This window comes from Mytilus trossulus, chromosome 3 (assembly GCF_036588685.1).
Source record: "Mytilus trossulus isolate FHL-02 chromosome 3, PNRI_Mtr1.1.1.hap1, whole genome shotgun sequence".
In the NCBI taxonomy this organism is placed as follows: domain Eukaryota; kingdom Metazoa; phylum Mollusca; class Bivalvia; order Mytilida; family Mytilidae; genus Mytilus; species Mytilus trossulus.
In genome coordinates, this window is record NC_086375.1 from 69,787,516 (window position 1) to 69,806,225 (window position 18,710).

The 18,710-nt window shown below is 31.5% G+C and overlaps 1 protein-coding gene across 1 annotated transcript; it reads right to left on the reverse strand.

Annotated features, from left to right (window-relative positions):
- Positions 1-675: 675 nt before the first annotated feature.
- On the reverse strand, positions 676-17,739 carry LOC134710998 (serine-rich adhesin for platelets-like). Its single transcript, XM_063571424.1, has 6 exons — positions 17,623-17,739; positions 15,239-15,548; positions 13,092-13,124; positions 8,311-8,396; positions 7,408-7,487; positions 676-6,835 (listed from the first exon to the last, which is right to left on the reverse strand). Exons 1-6 carry the CDS (start codon positions 17,650-17,652, stop codon positions 676-678), a joined length of 6,699 nt encoding a protein of 2,232 aa, XP_063427494.1. The 5' UTR covers positions 17,653-17,739.
- Between the last annotated feature and the right edge of the window lie 971 nt (positions 17,740-18,710).

Sequence of the window (18,710 nt, forward strand, 5' to 3'; positions counted from 1 at the left end):
TACACCAATTGGGAACTGAATAATTTAAAATAAAGACTAATACTAAGTTAATGTGATTTGCCTATTAGTAAACCATCATATGAAGTTTCTGTTTTGTGCTTTTTAATATTTTTTTACTTTTACACTGCACATATTGTATAACAACCTAAACCTATACACATTTGTCGACTGCAATAAAAGAAGGAAATCATATTTGTTGCAGATCACTTTAAATATGTCAATTTTGTATGATAGCCAACATTAGCAATTATGGGTCATTGTACGGCCTTCAACATTAGGAATAATCCATAATGAAGAATCAGTTGAAGGGCCCCGACATAAAAAAAAATAATTGCTGCGTTATGACATAGGATATAACATGTTCAAAAAACGAAAAAGTAGTGCAAAAGTCATAAAATAAATCTCAAATATAGTGCAGGAAATCTAAATACATTTATGTTTTTGAATGTGAATATCTCACTTATCATTTCAAATCTTTGTATGTTCTACAAAATCCTTGATTACCTATACGATATAAATTGATACAAACTTTATATTTATCCATGTTAATTGTACTTGTACAAGTATCTGACTGTATCTGACTCAATTAAAATCGTATGCATCGTCTATTTTGTTTTCCCTTACACCACATAATGGTGAACGTTACTAGGTTTAGAAGTTTTTATTACCTCTATTTCACTTTCCACCTAGATTTGAAAACGGGAATGCATTTTGACCAAGCAGGTTAACGTCAAATAAGAAAAAGCTGTTTGAGCCAGAATTAAATCCTCCTGTTTTAAGTTTTGTTGCTTTTGTTGTCGTATCTCTTTTCGGAGCTGTTGTACCTTCACGTTCGCTTACATTAGATTTACTTGATAGCCCGGAATTTGGACCAGGTGGTTTTTTGGTTACATTTGTTATCGATCTCTTCACAGTAAACCTTGCTGTAGAAATTGCTGGAGAAGTTGTACTGCTCTGTGAAGGTTTGGTCGAAACATCAGATTTTTTCGTAGAAGGCTGTATGGTTGTAGGAGCAATAGATATTACCTTTGAAGGTTGCGTGTCTATAATAAAAGGAGTAGCTGATGAAATTCCAGCCTGTTTTACATCTACTTGTGTAATACTCTGTATGGTACTTGTTTCCGTATTACTTAACACTGGTGTGTTCCCTTTATAAATAACTGTTGTATTAGGTATATTTAACCCGGTAGGATCTGAATTATCTAATGGTATTGTTGCAAATGATGTTGCGGTATCAGTAGTTGTTGTTGTACCCATAACTTGATCAACTTTTGTTGCATCCTCATTGTGGCGTTTCTTATTTTGTACCGTTGCGTTCAAAGCGTTGATGTAGAGTAAGTTTGTTTCGTTAGTATTTGTCGTATCAGTTAGTACTGTTGTATCAACTATAGTTGGAGCAGAAGATTTCGACATCTCAGGTACAGAAATGTTGGATATTTTATCAAAGATGACGTCTTCTAGTCTTATTCCGTCTGCTCTTACTGGAAGATCTACAGATGATGTCAGATTAACCACTGTATTGTTGACTAAATGTGAAACAATACTAACATTATCTGGAACAGTGATATTTACTGCGGATGTTGCAAGTAACGACGAATTCAAATTACTGTTATCTTCTACAGAATCATTACTGGGTATTGTAAAATTACGTTCACTTTCGTTTCTTTTCTTCGTGATATGCTGTAATTGAATTGTAACATTAACAGCTGAAGATTCTGTTATATCCGTGATGTTGTCTGTTAATACACTTCTATGGAACATAACGCTGTTATTTTCTTGGGTAACATTTGATACTGAAACTGAAGATATGGTCGTGTCATTAATCTTTACTGCATCCCTAAGTATTTGTATTTCATGTACTGTATTATTGGCTATTGTTCTTTCGGCTGATTCTGTGTTAATCACATGTCTTGTATTATTGCCAGATAAAACTGTTACCATGGATTTAGTATCATTATCTACTTTAATGTTAGAAACATTATTATGTTCTTCGTTTACAATTGCCAATGCATTTGTTGATTCTTCAATATAGTCTGTTAAATTTCCAGTTAAAAACAGTGTGTTGACGTTTGTTGCATTTGGATCCAAACTGCTAGCCGAACTATCGGTAGTCTTATTGGTTTCTTCAATTGACTCCGTCCTATTAATTTTGCTATTTATGTTTGTTAAATATTCGTTTTCCACATTGGTTAAATTATTGTCAGCTGCTGGCATTGATTCCATTGTCACATTTTCTGGTAAAGAGTTGTTAGTTGCTTTATACAGAGGTTCTGTAGCATTTCGCTTAAAATAATTGATATTGTCAATTGCAGTATTGTTTATTATTTCTTCTGCTCCATCATTTGAGATACTAATTTGTTTGTGTACATCAAGTTTTGAAACATTCCTCAGTAATGTGATATTTTCATCTTTAAAGTTACTCAATATAACATTAGTGACATTTTTCGACGTGGAGTTTTCAGGTCTGATTTCAATAGGTATCGATACACCAGTTGTAGTGTTATTCATAACAGTTGTATTACCATCTGTATATCCATTGGCTGTTAACACGTCTTTTCTTGGAGCATCTGTATGTATCGAGTCATTAGCTGTGGCATCATCGACTGGTATTGCCAATTCAGGAGATATTCCATTTATATCTATCAAATTATTTGTGACATTTTGGTCAGATCTCGCTGTTAAGTTGTCAGTTTTATCAATTGAATTATGAGTAAAATTTGCTCGTGAATCATTATGTGAATCCTGGACAATAACGTCTGTCATATTGTTATCCCGTTCATCAATAATCTGGTCATCTAATGGTAGTGTTCGGTTGCTGAATTCAAGCAACGTTATATTGGATGAAGTATTGTCCGAGTTCTCTTTATTAAGTTTTTCTATATAACTTAGTAATGTACTATTTATCAAAGATTCCGTTTTATTTTCTAACTTGACTAATGTAGATATGCTATAATTTAAACGGTCCACTTTTGTCACCAATAATGGTAACAATAATTCAGTGTCCAATGTCATATTAGAGTTTGATGGATTAATAATTTGTTCTGTGATTTCTGTAGTTACATTTACAACATCCAATCTGAAAAGTCTCTCATAAGCATTTGTTTGATTTCCTTCGAACGTTGTTTGATAAGTTTGATTGGTATTAGATGTCTGATCGAAAGTGATATTTGTTTTCATTATATCATTTAATACATAATTATCATCTAATGAACCATTTGACCACTCCTTGAACTTAATCTTCAATGATGTAGTTGATGCATTAACGAAAACATCATCATTTTGGTCAAAAGTTACATTCAAAATATCAGCAACAGTATGATCATTATCCATGGATACATTAAACAAATTAGCAGAATTATTTACTAATTTGTTATTCGACATGAAATCAAAATCATCGTTGGTAGTCACATTAATAGTGGTTCTATTAGTGTCAACTGAACTAGTTTCAGTTGTATTGGGTGTGGATTTATCGTTGTTTCTTACTGTTGAAGTGTTTGTCCTAAAAGCATCTGTAACGATGTCATTTGTAGTAGTTGTATTTGAAGGTATATCTGAGCTAACTGTTTTATTTATATTGTTAGTTTCCATTCGCGTATCTCCATTATTCCTAGGTGATTGCTTGTTATTCGATAAAACACCTGAAGTTAACGATTCATTAGATATTATATCATCAATTGTTATTGAAACTTTATCATTTACATATTTCAGCTTTGTTCCATTAACATTTGTAATATTCTTAGCGTCATTTTCTACATTGGTTGTATTTACCTCAGTAGCCTTATTTGAATCAGTTCCTTCTTCAGTCATGATTGTAGGAGCTGACTGAATTATATTAGAAGTTTTATCGTATGTTATATTTCTTTTCCTTGAATCGTTGGATACATTTTGCTCATCTAATGAATCAGTATAAATTTCCGGAAATGTCATCTTCAATGATACGGTGGGTGAACTACCAAACATATCATTTGTTTTTTCAAGAGTTGCGTTTGAAATATCAGCAACAATTGGGCCATTTTCTGTTGATATATTAAACTGATCCTCAGAATGTTCTTTCGTTGTATTGTTTAACAGGAAATCAACATTATCATCTAGAGTCGTAGTATTTGTGTCCATATGAGATGATTGGTTAGACGCTTCTGGTTTTTGTTTTGTTACCATCAGTTTCACATCATCAGTTTTGACTGTTGGATCAGATTTCTCAGTATTATTTACATTTCTTATTTCAACTATTTTATGTTGTTTTTTAAGATATATATCTGTTTCTATTTTTCCCCGATATATATCTGTATTGTGATTAACATTTGTAATAGTGCTGGTATTGGTATCAACTGGACTCATTTTTGTTATATTTTGTGTCGTTTTGCCAAAATTTCTTACTGCAGTTATATTACCACCAATGGTATTTGTAATGGAGTCATTTCTAGTGGTCATATTGGATGAAGCTATCGATGAAGTAATCGTATTACTGTCTGTATTATTTGGAGTATCTGTTTCGTCATTATCCACAGGTGAAAACATAGTATTCGAAACATTACCCATAGGTAAAGAATCATTAGATACTGTATCAACAACCGCTACAATCACTTTCGCATTTACAATTTTCAGTTTTTTTCCATAAATATTAGTAATGTTCGTTGCGACATTATTTTCACTGGTTGCATTGGGCTCAGTAGTTTTATTTGAAACTGTTTTTCCTTTTTCATTTATGATTGTAGGAGCTGATTGAATTATATTAGAAGCTTTGTCGTATGTGATATTTCTCTTCATTGTATCATTGTGTACGTAATGCTCATCCAAGGAATCAGTATAAATTTCTGGAAATGTCATCTTCAATGATACGGTGGATGTATTACCAAACATATCATCAGTTTTTTCAAGAGCTGCATTCGAAATATCAGCAACAATTCGGCCATTTTCTGTTGATATATTAAACTGATCCTCAGAATGTTTGTTCATTGTATTGTTTGACATGGAATCAATATTATCATCTAGAGTTTTTGTATTTGTGTCCATATGATATGATTGGCTAGACGCTGATTTATTTGTTGCCGCAATTAGTGTAACTTCATCAGCAATGACTGCTGGGTCAGATTGGTCGGTATTATTTACATTTCTTAGTTCAGTTATTTTCTGTTGTTTTTTATGATTAATATCTGTTTCTACAATTCCATGAAATGAATCTTTACTGTCATTCACATTTGTAGTAATGGTGGTATTTGTATCGACTGAACTCATTTTGGTTATGTTTGGTGTTGTTTTCCCGAAGTTTCTTACTGCAGTTATATTTCCATCAATGGTTTTCGTAATGGCGTCCTTTGTAATGGTTAAATTTGATGAAGCTATCGATGAAGTAATCGTATTACTGTCTGTATTAATTGGAGTATTTGTGTCGTTCTTATCCACAGGTGATAACATCTTATTTGATACATTGCCCATATGTATCGATTCATTTGCTATCGTATCAACAATTGTTATTGAAACTTGAGCGCTTACAATTTTCAGTTTTGTTCCATAAACTTTTTGTATATGCTTTGCAGCACCATCTTCACTGGTTGTATCTGTTATGCCTTTGTTATTTAAATTGGTAATAAGATTTCCATTAGCCGTTGTATTTGATTTCACATTTTGGTTCGTAGATTTAGTTGGATCGTCTTTGCTTCCTATTGTACGTATGAATGTGGTATTTATGACTTCAGTTTCGTTAAATTCATTAATGTCAGTCATATTAGATATGACATTCAATTCTTGAACATATGTTTTATTTTCACTTACAGTTTGAACAGGTTCAGAAATTGTTAAGTTCATATCCATTCTCAAACGTTCAGCAAGGGGTTCTTTACTGTTGCTATACGATTTCATTGTTGTCGGGCTGTTTGCACTATCAACATGTTTTAGTGGTGTGGTTTCTGTTGTAAAGATGTCGTCAATCATGTCTCTTCTTGTTGTTAGATCTCTATATGGTTGTTTATGTACTGCATGTGAACTGAACAATTGAGCTGGAAAGGATATATCATGACCATAATTATACATGGTGCTTGATACTGACTCTGTTGTTGTGATAGTCGTAGAAAGAGTAGTCATTGGTAATTCAGTTGAATTTGCTTTTGAAGTTTCGTTTTCTGTGCTATGTGTTTCGTATTGACCAAAAATAAGCGAATCCTCAGTTATGTTCTGAATATTTTCCTCGCTTTTGTTTGAGGACAATTTGTCTGTAACAGATATTGATGCCAATGTTGTCTCTATGCTAGGATCTGAGATCATTGATTTGTTATCTTCGTTTTCGTTGATATTGGGTATTGCTTGATCGTTTGTTATAGTATCCAAGGAAGACGTCATATTTTCGGTTTCATTAGTTTGTGTTTCTGTTCCGTTATTGCTATTTATTATTTCCATCACATACATGTTATTTTTGTTTTCTTCTATTGTTGTCTCCTGAGTTGTAATTTTGTTCAGATCATTTGAGAAGAAATTGAAATCGTTACCAGATAAACCTGATAATAGTGTATTATCAAAAATGGAATGTCCAAAATCCATTGGTTGGGGATTTAAACTTCCATCTTGTCCATCGAAAATATCTCTAAGATTTTTGACTTCTTCAGATGATAATACTAAAACACTGTCGGGTTCCTTCATTTTGGTTGTTGTAGTAATGGGAATCGTTGTAGTAGCTTGCTTAATAGTAGAAGATGAAATTTGTTGTTTTGTTGTTGTTTCGATAACGGTTACAGACTGTTCCTCTAATTTAACTTTTGGAATACCATTATCAACCGCGATATCACCTTTGATTAGATTATTTCCTGTTTCTAAAAGCAACACCATGTGCATAAATCCTTTCCTGAAAAGATATTGGAAGATACCAGGGTATATTTAACAATAATATATAAATACACTATTTATAGAACACATCATATACTATAAAGCTTATTCTAGGCGCTTCACACTTAAAAGTAAAATACAGAATACAAAAACATAAAAATTCAAAACACCAATTTATACGAATCAAACAAGCAGACAAAGATTAAAACAAATCAATATAGTATATGTTTGACCTGGCTTATGAACAATAAATCATCATTTTTAGTAATGCCATATAACCAGGAGTTTAATAGATGAATCACTCCAAAATATGTTTTTCAAAAGTCATAAAGCTTAGAAGTTGGTCTCTCAGTGCATACTAGTAAATGACATTAGTTGCAACATAAAATGAAACCGAATTTCATTTTTAAAAGCAGAATGCACTGTTCTAGATTTAAATTTCATAGTCATTTTATCGTTTGGAACATGCTGTTCTTGTTATGGGTGCACAAGCTTACATGTATGTACTATGTAATAATAGGTTTTTAGAGCGTTTTCCTGGATATCTTAAGTTGTTTTTAATTATTCTTTGTTTTATTTTTTCATACTTACTTTTTTGTCAAGGAAATAGAACAGTTATGTAGTTGCTTTTCTGGAGACGTTATATTATTTCGTTCCAATGCTGATTTCATCTGGGGGAAAATGTATGATACAAGTTATTTAAATGTTGGTGAACGAACTTTTAATCAATTTAATTTTCTGTTATTCATGTGCAAAATGATAGAAAGTTTTACTATTTTAATTCAGTCAATAATAAGCGTTTACGACACATTCATACTTTAACCTCCCTAACCCCACAATGAAGTCTTTCTTTGCGGTACTCATATTCTCTCCTATCCGTCCTTAACTACTTTGGTTTTACTTTTATACCAATTTCCAAAACTGCTATGTTACATGCTTGTGATATTTTCCATCAATTCAATTCAAATCTTAAATGTAAATTATTTATCAACATTATTAAGATCAATATGAACTGAAGTTGGCTTCAGGAATTTGCTTTGGGATTTCGGTTGAGATCCCTTTAATACATAAATATATCTTCTGAAGTATAACACAGTGCTGCGAAGTTCACTTGGTCTCTTTGAACAATATTTTACCACTGGGTGCCTCTTGTGTGTGTATACGGGAACAAATTCATTGTATTTCCCCCAATACAGACACGACGAATTTCATAATACATTTGAGGTTCTACTATGAGTTTTGCCATGATACCATTTAATAGAAAATTCGTTTGGTTAGAAAATTATGCATGGACATTCTTTCTAGAATTTAAGTTTAAATCCTAGGATTTAAGAGTAATGCTTACCATGATTTAGGCAATAGATTTTCTTCCAATGAATAAGCTTATTGCCTAGGATTTGTGTTAATTTCACTTGTTGCCGCTGGCATACATGTACATATGCATTGGGCCTTTTTTCTAAATTAACGAAGATCACGAATATAATATATACTCACCAGCGTACAGACTTCTTTTGATATATTTTTCTCTTTTGACCTCAATAATTCAAGGTCTGTAATTGTAGATAGTGCTGTGCCGTTTTCTGCAAAAACAAGTATACGACAAGGTAAAAGATGTTTATTAACATTTAAAGTTTTATCTGCCAAACTTTAAAACGCTGAGAGTTACGCTAATTATTGGATGTGCTTTACCTCAGCTTGAATTGTTTGCGCATGTCATATATTGCCAACAACTCTCCGTTGTGTGAAGGACCATTTGGGTCATAATGATATGTTGACACTATACTAGAGGAACGCGCTGTTGTTGGTTCACGTACAATAACAATTAGTTCAAGAACCCTAGAGCAACGTATAACAAATATCGTAAATGTTCACTACATAAATGGTCTCGGGTATCAAGTTACATGTAACTTATGATTTCGTGTTTCCATTATTTACTGTTTCACACGTACCAAATATATTCAAGATTATACAATGTAAATAGTGCTTGTCGTCATTTCCGGGAAAAAGCCATTCAGGGTTATATATAATTATAGCAAATGCCAAGACGAGAAAGACACGGTGATAACTGATACATGTATTACTATGTACTTATAGAATACATCTGCAATACAGATAATTATTCTAGAAAAACAATGGTCTGATTGCATTGGTATGAAATGTTTTTTATCGAATCAGCGAAGTATAGAACAAATAAATATCAAATAATCCGAGTAGTAGTTTACATAAATAATCTAAGAAATAGTTTTAATATGTGGTCCACGAATAAATATTTTACTGAGTCAGATCCTGGATTTGTAAGTCTATCACAATAGAAAGGGTGATTACATGTATATGCATACCAGTGTTGTTGAAAGAAGTAGAACTAGTATGTATGAAATACATCTAGAATATTTCTGTGAAATTCAATATTGACCGAAGGTGGGTTTTTTTAGTTTCAGTTGAATATATTTTTCATTCTTTTATTATGTTTTGCGGTGTAATTTAAGACTAAATTTACTTAAAAATCATGTATCGATGGTGAAAAAATTGGTATTCTTTTATATACAGATGATATTGTATTAATTGCTGAAAATGAAAATGATGTACAACTAATGCTAGATATTCTTAATACATGGTGTAAAGATAAGTTATTGAATGTTAACTTTGAAAAGACGAAGATTGTGCATTTTAGAAATCCCTCTGTACAACCAACACATGTCTCTCATAATTCTTTTAAGAATGGCACATACATGTATTTAATTGTTTTAACTATGTTTACTGTATAATTAATTTTATAATTGTATCTTGTTTTAATCATGTTGTATGTGGTGAGACTTTAATAAACTATTGAATCTGAATCTGTAATATTTTTACTTGTTGAAAAACATTTGTGTATTGTATCAAAATATCAATATCATGGTCTATTGTTGACTGAATTTCTTGATTATAATTAAATGGCAAAATATGTAGCCAGGTCAGCAGGGAGAGCATAAAGTTTACTGATTTTAAAGAGTATAGCACATGGAGGTTTCCACTTTAATACACATATATAAAACTTTTTGATAGCTTAGTCTGGTCAGTCATAAGTTATGGTGCAGCCATTTTGGGCACCAGAGATTTTTCTTGTATTAGAGCTATCCGGTTTTTTATGGGTCTTGGTAAATATACACCTAGTGATGCCATTAATGGGGATATGGGTTGGAAACCTCCATGTGTGAAGCAGTGGAGTTGTGGTTTTAGACATTGGGCTAGATGTAATGTTATGTCAACAGATAGGGTGAATTATAAAGTATTTCAATGGGCAGTTAGAAATGCCATTGATAAAAAGGAAAATTGGCGTTATAGAATTATGTTAAAATTTAGAGAATATAATGTAGATTTATACACTCATTTGGATAATGTGTTTCATAAAAATGCTATTACACAGTTAGAATATTTTTTATTTGAAAACTATAAGATAAATTGACATAATAGAATATTGTCTCAAAATGTTGGAAAAAAAATTACGTACTTATAAATTGTTTATAAAGATATTTTTGGAACAGAGATGTATTTGAAGGAAAACATTTTAATACGATATAGAAGTGCATTTGCTAAATTTAGGTGTGGCGTTGCCCTCTTGCGAATAGAAACAGGTCGTTATGAAAACAAAACTGTAAATGAAAGAGTTTGCTTTGTGTGCAATGATAAAGTTGAAGATGAGAACCATGTTATTTTAGATTGTCCTTTATATGCAGATTTACGTGAAAGTTTATTTTATGAAGTTAAAAGAAGTAATGGTGATTTTAATATTTTTTCTAATGATGAGAAAATTATATACCTTTTTAAAAGTACTGATTGTTTTGATATGGTTGCCAAGACCTGGTTTAATATTTTAAGTAGAAGAAATAGTTTTTTATATGCTTAATTGATATTTATGTTTTTACAGACCTGAAATATTTTATAAACAAAATAAATGTAGTTTCATAGTTTTACATAATGAAAATGTTTTATAGACTAATAAATATATAGTTAATAATTTATATTGAATTCTTTAGTCTCTCATAATTCTTTATAGAATGGCACTTGTATTTTAATTTATAAAATTACTGTTTTATTCAGTGTATATATTATGATTATTGTGCTATATGTATTGCAAGTGGTGAGACTCTAATAAAATATTGAATCGAATCTGTATTCATAATATGTTTGAAATCATTTAATATACATATTCATACGTATAATATTTAAAAAAAAAATAAGGTGAAATGTCGCTTGGTGTTGACTTTCTCGTTAACTTTCGACCCTAATCAAAGTATGTTTATCATGATCATTAGCCTGACCTGACATGACTTATTGTCTGATGTGTGTTATGTGATTATAACAAGTTACAATAATAATCAGGAACAAATTGCATATCAATAAGTATTAAAAAGAACATAATATATGACATGTTTTATTTTGTCCTCGCATTTATCGGTATAATAGAAATGACATGTTACGATGTGTTATCTTAACATTCGGTGATTCGTGCATTCGATTTGTTTCAACAGTATTTATCTCTTTTATTTATATACAAGAAAGTTATGTGAAATGACATTAAAGTAAAAGACGGTCATCTTGGATATCAATTAATTTTCGTGTGCACATAACCATGTTTACTACTATTTTAGTAGCGTATCGCAATAGTAAAATGAAACTCTAAAATATATTCTTGGCACACTCGGGTAGGTCCGAGTACACAGTTATCGTCCTACTATTTTCGTAAAAGATTCCTCACTGTGGACAGTGCTACTTGCTAATTGTTTTAAATATCCCTTCCAAATTTATTTCTCCATGTTTTATGCCTCAAATATCAAATAAGGGGTGAACTGACACTTTAATAAAATTTGGGTCATAAATTTTAGATAAATGAAGTGATTTGGTCCAGCTGAAAAAGGCTGTCAAAAGATTTCAAGACCCCCACAACATAAAATTGTCCATATTTAGAGAAAGAGCTGATGCAGTTTTCTATAATTTTGATATAATTTTCTCGCAAAAGTAGTACAACAAACTGTAAAAAAAATTTTGAGAAAGCGCAGGTGGGATTGTATTAATTTTCATTTATTGTCTAAAAGAAATGCACTACTAAATAACTGTGTACTCGGACCAGTAAGAACAGAAAATATATCCATGTACTGCAAAATGCAACACCCTTTTGTTTCCATTCTCTCAAATGCTAATAAAAATATGCTTCATCTTATTTTTGTTGTTGTTGTTGACATTATTGAATCATTTCGATCCACTGTTAATAAATTGCACATATTAAACAACTTTTAAATGCACATATTAAACAACTTTCAAATGCACATTGTGTAAACAGGAGTGTAACAAGCATTTGTGTAAGATATCAAGTGGACGTTGATCTAGCTTTCAGATTTTAGTCAAGCTTTTGTTTGGTATTTTATCTATTAATCCTATTTTACGTGAAGAATTGTACCAGACAAGAAAATGATAACTGCTTAATAAAATGTTGTTTTACTCTCATCATTATTTAAGCTGTGACAGGGATTAAGATTTGATAGCGTATGTGTTCGTAGTATTGTGCTTTTTTTCTTTTTCTTTCTTAAATATTATGTATGAATATGTTTGAAAAGTCTGTTTTGCACAACAGGAACATGTACGTTTATTTAAGGAGAAACGGATACATAAATGACAGAAACTTTATGGTACACTCTTTACAAAGATTATACCTTGTCAAACGATATGCAGTGATGTGTATTGGTTAGTAATGATTATTTTATTGTCACTGAACAGTAACAGTCACGGAGTTATTTGTCAACAGGCGACAAAACAACTCATAAAACTGATGTCACATTTCACCTAGGAAGCGGCCAGTGATGGTATAATGCATTTGGTTGTGTAACATGAAAACTAAACAGTCCTCGTGCTTGACCGTAGAGTTGACCTGCAATATGTACTTAATTCGACAACATCGTCATATTCTATAATTGACCAGTGGAATTTTAAAAATTTATGCTAGATGTGAATAAAGCATTTAAATTATTTTTCACCCATTCAATATTCTCTATCACAAAATATGAATAACGAATGATAAGACATGTCCATTGTGTGAACACTTCAATGAAATAGCAACCCAACAACCCAGTATACGACAGTAGGGCTACCAAGTTACTCTTTCATTTTAATTTTAGTCAAGTAGTGTCACAACAAATATATTTTCAACAACGCGATCATAAACGAATTTGAATCAAATAAATCGAATGAACTATACTTGTTGAAAATACAAATTACAAAACCTTATATGTTATACTAACCTGCAGTTTGTGAAAAGACGTGTGGCTCGGTCCCTGAAATACATAAAATTATATCAATGTTCTGCCTTGAAATAGTTGTTACAAAATGAATAATGAACCGGTGTTTCTCCCTGATGATCCAATACGATTTGGGATGATTCATTTCGCACAATTGTGTTTCATTTATAATTTTGATATGAAAATGACACATGTTAAAATACCAAGATAGTATTTAAAGCTGTGATCACTAAAGTTGACAACAGCTTAAAATATAAATATCTTTGCACTACCAAAATCACGAGGGATTAAGAATGCATGATAAATCCAATTCTGTTGGAACCTTTAATTTAAAGAATTAAAAGTAGATTTTTTTTATTTATTAAATATTATCCCAAAGATGTCCACGGGACATTTGCCTTTCAAATATATCAGCTGATGTATTCAAATTTTGAATTTTAGACTTAAATGTTGCCATTTAGGCTTCAGACTTCTTGTATTTAATAAATACTTTTAAAATTGACTGACTTTTATCTCTTGCCATTATGATATATGATGTGGCTTACATGGATATAAAAAAAAATATATTTGTCCTAAAACCTGTTTTAGCGGGTATTATAAGGTCGGATTTGTCAATCTCGACATTTTTATTTAACCCTGGTGTCATTTTAGTGACGATTATAAGCGTCCAGACAATATTATTCTATTCATTTATCAATAAATTAACATAATTTTGAGAGGATTGAATATTTTTACTATATTTAAGGGATCAAAAAGAGGTTATGGAACGTATCTCATCTTTTTGGATAATAATGAATGTAAATTGATTCAATAAGTTTGATTTCACTGCTACTGTTCCATCTTATACCCTTACTTGTTCAATTAAAAAATGTCAGCATTGTCTTAGCCAAATATCAATAGATATTAGAAGATGTGGTGCGAGTGCCAATGAGACAACTCTCCATTCAAATAACAATTTATAAAAGTAAACCATTATAGGTCAATGTACGGCCTTCAACACGGAGCCTTGTCTCACACCGAACAACAAGCTATAAAGGGCCCCAAACTTACTAGTGTAAAGCTATTCAAACGGAAAAACCAACGATCTAATATCAATGCCAACTAAAGAATGTCGAATAAATTGTTATGAAAAATGATTGTTTTTGTCAAGATTTAATTCACACAAACTTTCAATTAATACTAATATGTATTACATCTTTACAACGTACAAACAAACAGCCTGTAGCCACTGCAAGTGTGCAACAAATCATTTTACCTTACATGTTAACTGACAGTTGGAAACTAATCGTGATTTCATTAAAACTTTCTGTCAATCATCTTGACATGTGATTCAATGAGCCTATCTGAGAAATTGAAATCCTTCTTAAGAGCTAGACACTTGAAAAACGTCAACCACTTCATCTTAATGACAAGGTTCTTACAGACCATGTTTTCGTTTTTGGGTTATAAATGTGAATAAGTGATTCTACATGTAAGGATTAAAAAATGGCATAAAATGTATATCTAGTAGAGAAACCAATTAATACAATGGAAACGTTATTCCAAAACAATATTTCTGTGCATTATCATATTTTAGTTTTTCGCGCATAAAGTTAAAGAATATTATAACCTTATTAGTATATTCTTATATTTGGTGATTTTTTAAACAAATAATGTTTAAAGATTCGATTCTTTGAAATTCCGAGAATTAAATTCTTACATGCCAGAAATTAAAGATTTAAATGTTTAAAATAACACACACTAGAAAACTAGAAGAGAAGCAAAGGGAAATTTAATAGTGATATCATGGTAAATACAACGGACACTACAAGACCGATGTATATTAAGAAATACGGAGAACAACATACGGAAAGGGGGAGGGGCACTTTAATCTTTCTTTGGTAGGTGTAAGCAGCAAAGATAAAAAGGGCAACAAGTACTTCACCCTTTTCATATATTTGGACTATCAAAATTCATTGCAAAATCATGCGCACATGTTAACGGCAAACATGTTTGAATACAGGCTTCAGACAGACGAACAACCATAAAACTGAGACTGACAGTAAATGTCACACAAGGTTAATTTGACAATATAAATATGTTTCAATAAAAATCGTTGCTGACAGAACTTGATTTTGTTTTTGCATTGCCTATAACTAAATAATACTTACATAAAATTGACAACACAACGGAAACCGAAATAATTGCAGCAAAACTAAAAATAAGCATAGTTCCTAAACATATCCCACAGCATGGTACTTTCTTTGTTGGGCTTTTCGCGATGGATTGCTGGCTCATTGAATATGCACTCATACTCCTTCTGCTAGATCTGATATCGTCAGGGTGGACGTAGTACCTGTAAAACCCTGCTGGCCCTGGTGGTGAAACAGGTGTATTATTATACCCCTCGACGGGAGAATCCCTGTCAGCTTCACTATTTTGTTCATTTTCAATATGGTAGAGAGCAGTAAGTCTTGGCCACTACAATTAAATTAAATGTTGAGTTATTTCAGTTCGAAATTTAATTGTTTATAGTTAATATGATATTTAAGTTATCATCAGATATTGTCTTTGATTTCAATTCCATATCATCTACATATTTGTTTAATCACAATGAAAGTTCCATGACCAGATGAGTTATTCATCACAGCAGTATGTCACAAATTAGAAAGAGTTATTTGCCAAAACAATATATCATCAAATTCGAGCGTTTTTTTTATCTTCTAAAAACAGGAATGTCAACAAATCATAGAAATGTTTCCAAACACAAAATGCCAACAAATCTTAGATTGAAAAGATCATGTCAACAAAACATTCATTACCCAAAAAGGTATGTTAGAAAATCCAAGAGTTATTTATCAAAATGTATGTCATCAAACCCACAGGCGCTTGGGTATGTTCCAGACCGTATGAGTATTTGGACCGTACGCATACGTACGGTCTGGACCGTATGAGTATACAGTGAAACTTCTCTAAACCGGTCCCTCTTAATACCGGTTCTCCCTTCATACCGGCCAAAACCGCAAGTCCCGGCCGGCGTGTATGTAAATAAACGGTCAGGTAACCTTATAAAACCGGCCACCCCTTTAAACCGGATACCGGCCGTTATTTGTGTATTTGTGTAATCAAAATCAATAAAATATCACCTCATAAAACCGGCCTTCTCATTTGTAATCATTAGTCCAATTTTCAAAAAATACGCATACGGTCGGACCGTACGCGTACGGTCTGACTCATATTAAGAAGTTGGTCACGTTTATCAGATACAAATGTATATAGCAGATCAACATAACTTATATCTCAAATAAAAAAAAGTTCAATAGTTATTGAAATAAAACAAAATAATGTTATAACTATTAAAACAAATCACGTGTATTTAATCTGTTAAACTCCTGTATTTAGCATTTCAGTAATTCATAAAATGAAGCCAAGTATGCTAATTGAAGTTATCGGAAGTAAACATAGACTGGGAGGACAATCGTTTTAGAATATTAAGGATTTTTACCAAAAAAATAAATGCAAAGCAACGTGCATGAACAAATTATGATACAGTACTGTAAAAAAAAATATGACGTTCTTTGTGGAAGTCAGTGTCACCTTGAGTACCAAAATATGATTTACGTATATACAAATAAACACATATTTAATTTCAATTGTTCGCTTAATAATTTTATCCTCATACATGTTATAAAAACAATTTGTGTAACTAAAAATAATTATTTTGATAGATATTTGTTTAAATTCAATCCATATGATCCCAAAACATCAGCTGGACCGTACGCGTATACTTATACGGTCCGGACAGAGAAAATACCTAATTTTACTATCCATACTAAGAAACAAATTTCTTAGTACTGATAGTAAAATTTGGTATTTCATTTCGAAAAAAAACCAACACTTTATTTTCTAGTACTTCAGAGCAAATGCCAATGGGTTTTTTTTCTGCAGTAACACTTGCAACATTACAATATATAAAAAAGAAGATGTGGTATGATTGCCAATGAGACAAATATCCACAAAAGACCAAAATGACACAGACAGTAACAACTATAGGTCACCGTACGGCCTTCAACAATGAGCAAAGCCCATACCGTATAGTCAGCTATAAAAGGCCCCGATAAGACAATGTAAAACAATTCAAACGAGAAAACTAACGGCCTTATTTGTGTAAAAAATGAACCTTTATACCAATCGAAGTTTTACCGAGATTAGTGTTACTAAAATTGATTCGTAAATTTCTTGTGACAGTTTTGTAACGTAGAAAAAACACAACAGGGATGTGATGGTTAACATCAACATCAACGCTAACACGCGTTAAACTTGTAAATTTGAAGTTTTGTATTTTTAGATAATGATTATAAAGTGAAAGGGAATGGAAATTGTAAAACTGATTTTTTTATCAAACTTTCAAATTAAAAAAAAGATTAAAATTCGCGGTGGCATATTGCTGTTTTGTTTGAAGTCATTATATAAAAGTAGTACTTTATTGTCTTTGTTGTGTGCATTCTATACATGGGATCGAAAAGTAAAAATAAATAATTAACAGACAATTTACCTTGTCATGATATCTGTCGGTCCACGCCATACCTTCCTCTGACCACTAACTGATAAGAGAAGAAAGTAGGACATAGTCGATGTCCTTGTCAAATTCCTTTACACGGGGCTATTGTTTTCACGCGTAAGGGTTTGGTTAATTGTCATTTTATTCGCATCAAGGTAGTATGTACAACAATTACTTGACGTTAGACAACATTAATTTGTTTTGTAATCATCGAGATGCTCATATAACTATTGTTTTATGTTTTTAATTATAACGATGTGTTGTGCATGCAAATCTCGTACTGGATACATTTGATTACCTAGACGCATATTGCCTATGTTTTAAAATATACACATACATTAATTTCCATCAATTCAGTTTCAAAAATATTGTAACCCTGATACTATATCTGTTGCAAGTTAGTTAGTAAATAAAACAGTATTTTGATTCGGAACATTGGCACACAATTGAAACACAAGTCATGAGCTAAGTTATAATATATGATATACAAAAAAAAAGCATGCAACATGAAGCATGCAGCATAGAAACAACAAATAGTCATAAAAACAGCTCCAGTATTAAAACTAAAAGTATATATAAAGCATATATAAAAGAGACATTTCATTGTATTTATAGATTATTTATGTTTTTTTAAACGAGATGCATTTTCTCATTCTCATCTCATCGAAGGGCGGAGCCCTGGGATGAGATGAGAATGAGAAAATGCATCGAGTTTAAAAAAAACATAAATAATCTATTTATCGCTATTATTTGTATTTTCGGATATCATTTAATTTAAATTTCAGTAAAAAAAAAGTATCTTATACGATGATAATGCATTTTCTTTAGTGGTACTAATTTTTTTGGCGTAGGCTTATTTGATATATATATGTAGTCGCTCAGGTAGTTCATTCATTTGCTAAAAAGATGTCTCATCTGACCATCCGGCGTGTTCAAATATGGCAAATACCATTTTCACTGTTCATAAGCTGTAATTTGGTGTTTCTACGTATCAAAATGAAGTGAACGGTTGAATATGTTATGTATTTTCAAAGCAGACGAAGAAATATTCATGCATGAAGAAATGTACATGCAGACAGACC

Bases quoted from the DNA above. Each gene is read 5' to 3' on its own strand.
- LOC134710998 (XM_063571424.1), bottom strand. From the start codon at position 17,652: ATGGCGTGGACCGACAGATATCATGACAAG. The intron at 15,549-17,622 runs GTAAATTGTCTG...ATTTAATTGTAG, and splicing joins CCGACAGATATCATGACAAG to TGGCCAAGACTTACTGCTCT. The intron at 7,488-8,310 runs GTGAGTATATAT...ATTTTCCCCCAG, and splicing joins CAAAAGAAGTCTGTACGCTG to ATGAAATCAGCATTGGAACG.